The sequence below is a fragment of a genome, unplaced genomic scaffold (assembly GCF_019419815.1).
Source record: "Pyrus x bretschneideri cultivar Hongxiangsu unplaced genomic scaffold, Pyrus_bretschneideri_v1 Contig5, whole genome shotgun sequence".
Classification (NCBI taxonomy): domain Eukaryota; kingdom Viridiplantae; phylum Streptophyta; class Magnoliopsida; order Rosales; family Rosaceae; genus Pyrus; species Pyrus x bretschneideri.
In genome coordinates, this window is record NW_025999787.1 from 4,361,855 (window position 1) to 4,367,058 (window position 5,204).

Here is a 5,204-nt window from a genome sequence, read left to right on the forward strand (position 1 = left end):
GCAATCAACAACAATCAACCAAGAATGAAAAACAGGGAGAGATTTTGACAAAAAAGAAAAAGAGAAACAGGGAGAGATTAAAAATTGAAGAAAATCAGGAGAAGAGAGGACCTGTAAGTGGGTTTTGGAATCGAGGGGGAGCTTTTGCTTGGCGTGGTTTCTTAAGGATTTGGCATTGCCGCCGTATATCAAGGAGGTGTCCATTTCACCATCGAAACCCAAAACCCAAAACCCTAGCAGGTTAGTTATATGTGCTAATCAATTTTTCTCTAAAACTTTTTTCTAATTTTAATATATTTGCAGGTTAGTTAGATGTGCTAATAAATTTTTTTTTTTCCTTCAGAATATGACTCAATTTGTGACTGTGGTCCATTACGGATGGAGGAGGGTTGATAGCCAATGCACAGATGGTCAAGCGAAAGCAATGGTAGTGTCAATGAAAGTTACTCATCAAGATCTTATACATGGTATATATAAACGTCTTTGTTTTAGTCCGAGTGAATTTAGAATCTTAGTACATTATCAATGCATGAGCAACTTAAGGATGCAAGATATGATGGAGATTGTAGACAATGACAATGTGAGTAGTTGGGTATGTGAAAGTATTTCTGCAAAACCAAACAAGATTCCGTTATATGTTACAACATATCCTCTAAATGAACCTAAAGATGAATAGCCAATTGCATGTAGTTCCCCATCACCAACAGTGGTAATTCAAGAGAATGATGACATTTTGGGTGATGAACAACCAAGTCAAGTTCTTCATGACAATGCCCAGATTAGTGAGACTTCAATAGATGTGAGTTTTGAGTTTACTGATGACTATCATAACAGTACCTATTTTGATAATGTGCAGTCTAACGATGCCAATTTCAATCTATTGTCGTCTCGTCATAACAAATGTAAGAGCATACAAGACTATGATAATATTGCAGATTTGAATATAGATGGAGATATTATGGTCGGACAATTGTACTCGAGTAAGAAAGAGTTGCAAAAACAATTAGCTATGATTGTAATGAGGAAGAATTATGAGTTTAAAGTGGAAAGATCAACTGAGGATCGTTTGGAAATTAGATGTGTGGATGATAATTGCAAGTGGCGACTTCATGCAACCAAGTTACAAGTGTCAGAATTTTTTGAAGTAAGAAAAGTTAAAGCTAATCATTGTTGTTCATTAGATGTTGTTTAGCGTGATCATCGGCAAGCAAGTAGTTCTATTGTTGGCCAATTTATAAAGTCAAAGTATGAGAAGGCATCACATGTATATAGACCTAAAGACATCATTAAGGATATGCGAGCACAAGTTGAGGTTAATATGAGCTACGAGAAAGCTTGGAGAGCAAGAGAGCATGCATTTGACATAATCCAAGAATCGCTAAAGGAATCTTTTGCCGCACTTCCTACCTATTGTGCCATGTTAGAAAGTAAAAATCCTAGGACAGTAACACATATAGAAACAGATGACAATAATCACTTTTTATACTTTTTCATGTCAATGGGAGCCTCTGTAAAGGGATTTTGTGGTTCTATAAGGCCTGTGGTAGCAGTTGATGAGACTTTTCTAAAGGGTAAATATCTTGGCACCTTATTTGTCACTGTATTCCATGATGGACAAAATCAAATATATCCTTCGGCATTTGGTGTGGGTGACTCAGAAAATGACGCTTCATGGACATGGTTTCTTACAAAATTGAGAAATGCCCTTGCAGAGGTAACATACTTGGTGTTTGTATCTGATCAACATGGAAGCATTGGTAAAGTTGTGCAAACTGTGTTTCCAGAGGCATATCATGGAGCTTGTATGTATCATGTAGCTGGCAACATGGGGAATAAATTTGGTGATGATGAAACGATGTTTAAGTTATATTACATTGTGGCAAAAACATACCTTGTGTCAGAGTTTAATAGTGTTATGAGTGATATTTGGGCAATCAAAGATGGAAAAGTAGGAAAATATCTTCCAGAAATTGGGTATCATAGATGGGCTCGGGCACATTTAAGTGGAAAACGATACAACGACAACCAACATTGCCGAATCCATGAATGCAAAACTGAAGGATGCTCGAAAGTTGCCTATCACTGCTATAGCGGATCACCTTACAGGTACACTCCAAGGGTGGTTCAACGAACATCGGAACACAACAAGTTCATGGAATTTGACCTTGACAAAGTGGGCAGAAGGAAAATTGCACAAGAATCAAAATAGAGGCTTGTGTATGTCGGTATGTATGATTTGTTTACATTTTTATGCACTCTCACATTCCTAATGCACACTGGACACCTAAATCCAAATAGAGTCCATACCAAGAACAGACAAAGAAAAAAAAAAAAATAAAGAACCAACACCCCTCTATACTTGCAGTGTTGACAAAGATTTAATCATTTAGGTAGAATAGTAGCTTTGTTTTTTATTTTTTATTTTTTATTTTTTTTCTTCCCAAAAGTGCTTCTTCATAGTCAAAGGTTGAGGCCTCTGCCGAAGAAAAACTTCCCAAACTTGTTCTCCAAATTTTTCGAATAAGACCAACATTTTGTTCTTATCAAGATCACGATAATCACCTAATGTTTTAAATAGAAATCTAAAAGCCAAAAGATACGAGCTAAAATCTAAAAGCTAAAAGCATCTCTTAACTCTTTATTTAATCAGTTGTGGCAAGGAAACATGTAATATTTCATGGTTAAGTGAGCTGGATGACGGCCAAATCAATGTGGTTAGTGCACATATTTTGTTAACCAAAAACATAGTTAAAATGTTTCAAAAAAATAAACATGTTGATAAAAGTATATGATAATTATGATTAAATGGTCTCTTGTTGTTGGTTGTCACTTGTCAAATTAGAATATTTGCAATTTGCACATAATTTGAAGTATACTAATAAGTTTTAAGTCCCTAAGTTCTCCCATTGGTGTTTCTTCAAGGTATTGTGTACATTTTTAATTTTTTTTTTTGTTTCACATGGTTGACAACTATGCAGGTATCTTCCATTAATCACTATGCATTGCAAGTACATGAGGTAGACATATATTGTGATCTAAATGCCAAGTCATGCATGTGTAGAAGGTTTGATCACGACCAACTTCTATGTGTCCATGCAACTGCTGCATGTAGAATTTGCAACCAATGTTCTAAAAAACGGCCTAGGCGGTGCCTAGGCGCTGGGCGGTGGTGAGCCAAGGCATTTTCTTGCAAATTGGTTGGAAAAAAATTAGATGGGCTCTAGACGGCCTAGGTGGGCTAGGCGGGTTTTTTTTTTTTTTTTTTTTTTTCCTTCTAATTTTTTTTAATGAAATTAAAAAATAAAATAAAAAATCCTATCTAAGTCTAAGTGGTTTAAAATTGTGAACTTGTTGTACATGTGTCATCCTACAATATTCCTCACTATGGTTATATGGCATATATGCTTAATGTGTTTTTAAATTTTGGACTTGTTGGATACTCTTTTTGCATTTTATCATTTTTTTTATTATCTTATCCATGTATTTCATATAAGTATAATTTTTTGGTAAGTGTCAATATGCACTTATTTACAAGATATACAAGAAATTTACCTAAATTTGCCTAGGCCGCCTAGGCGCCCGCCTAGACCCCGCCCCGCCACCTAGGCGCTAGGCGCCAGCCCGCAAGCCGACTAATGCCTAGCATTTTTTAGAAACTTGTTCGCAACACATTAGTGTACACTATATGCTCCAAATTCTACACAGCCAATGCAATTGTGGTTGCGTATGCGGAGCCCATTTGGCCAATTGGAAACAAGTGTGAATGGAGTGTGCCAGAAAAGGTGCAGAATAGAGTTGTGTTACCTCCAATCAGACAAGTTGTATCTGGAAGATGCAAGACAAACAGAATCCCAACAGTCATTGTGGTGGGATAGGCCACAATCACCAAACTTGCAAGAATCCAATTAGACTCCATTTCAGCCCATGATGTGAATGTTTTTCTTTGTGATTTATTACATTATTGGCTTTTATATTATTCAGGATTTATCACATTATTGGCCTTTATATTTTCAATCACCAGTTTAGCAAAAAACCTCACACAGTTTTAGCTAAAAAGGGTTTTTGCTCCTCTATTTTTAGATTCAAATTTTGCTTTAGGGATTCAGTTCCTGATTAATTTTTATGTTTAGTTAACTGGGTGATCTTCAATTTTCACATTCTCTGATTACATTTGAATATCTATATATATATGTTGATAAAAAAAAAAAAAAGAGTGGGAAACAGAGGGGTTCGAGAGTAGGGGTATTGGGTACTAGATCTCAACTAATTGTTGTTTTTTCATGGTTAAGAGCAATGAGGATTTTTTTTGTCATTAAGGGTATATTAGTACTTTTACATCAAGTTTTGGTTAGAATTATCATAAAACTAAAATGGTGGCTATAATTCTATATGGGGTCTAAAATATGGTTACTTTTCCAAATTTCCCAGCCCACTTCCTCTTTTTCTCCTATAAATACCCGCTTTATCTCCAAAATTCAGGGGGCTTTTGCTACACGCAAACTTTTAAACACATTCTTTTCAGAATTCTAACTTTGGCATCGAAGATTCTTCGGCCAAAGCCCCCCTCCCCCTCCCCCAATTTATCATGGGCGCGTGAGGTTTTTGGCCTTAATCTTAGGTGTTATGATTTTGCAGGCGCATTTTCGTCAAAGGAAAAGATAACGAAAATTTGCATCCACACATATTAAAGGTTATTTATCCAATGAAATGAATCTTTAATTTATTTAAGAAATTTTAGTGTTTTGAGCATATTAAAGATTGTAAATTGGGTTTATTTAAATTATGAATAAATCTGAAATTTTGGTAGAGTTGGGAAAACTGATGGAGTTTTGCATACCTTGCAACATGTCCTATTTGATTTTGATAGATTTTCCTAACTCCAAAGTTTGTGAAAATTTGCCATGTTATATTATATAATGGAATGTTTACAGAGAATTTATCCCTTTTTGGACAAGAAATGGGTTTATGGTAAATTTTTAAATGTGATACTATGTTGCTGGAATTTTGCAGCATAATCTGTTTGTGCTATTATTTTGATATACCTACGCAACACCTAAATTCATGCAATTTTAGTATGATATACATTGATATGTTTATTTTAAATATGTAAATTTTCATGAGAATTGGCTGAAAAAATGTGTTATTGGTGAATTATTTATTCTCAGGTATGTACCACATAATTTTTGTCGTTTCTGCAGCACATT

General features: G+C 35.0%; 1 protein-coding gene across 1 annotated transcript; it reads left to right on the forward strand.

Annotated features, from left to right (window-relative positions):
• The first annotated feature begins 556 nt into the window (after positions 1–556).
• LOC103956783 lies at positions 557–2,209 on the forward strand. Its single transcript, XM_009368821.2, has 3 exons — positions 557–592; positions 857–1,144; positions 1,193–2,209. Exons 1-3 carry the CDS (start codon positions 557–559, stop codon positions 2,207–2,209), a joined length of 1,341 nt encoding a protein of 446 aa, XP_009367096.2.
• The last annotated feature ends 2,995 nt before the right edge of the window (positions 2,210–5,204 follow it).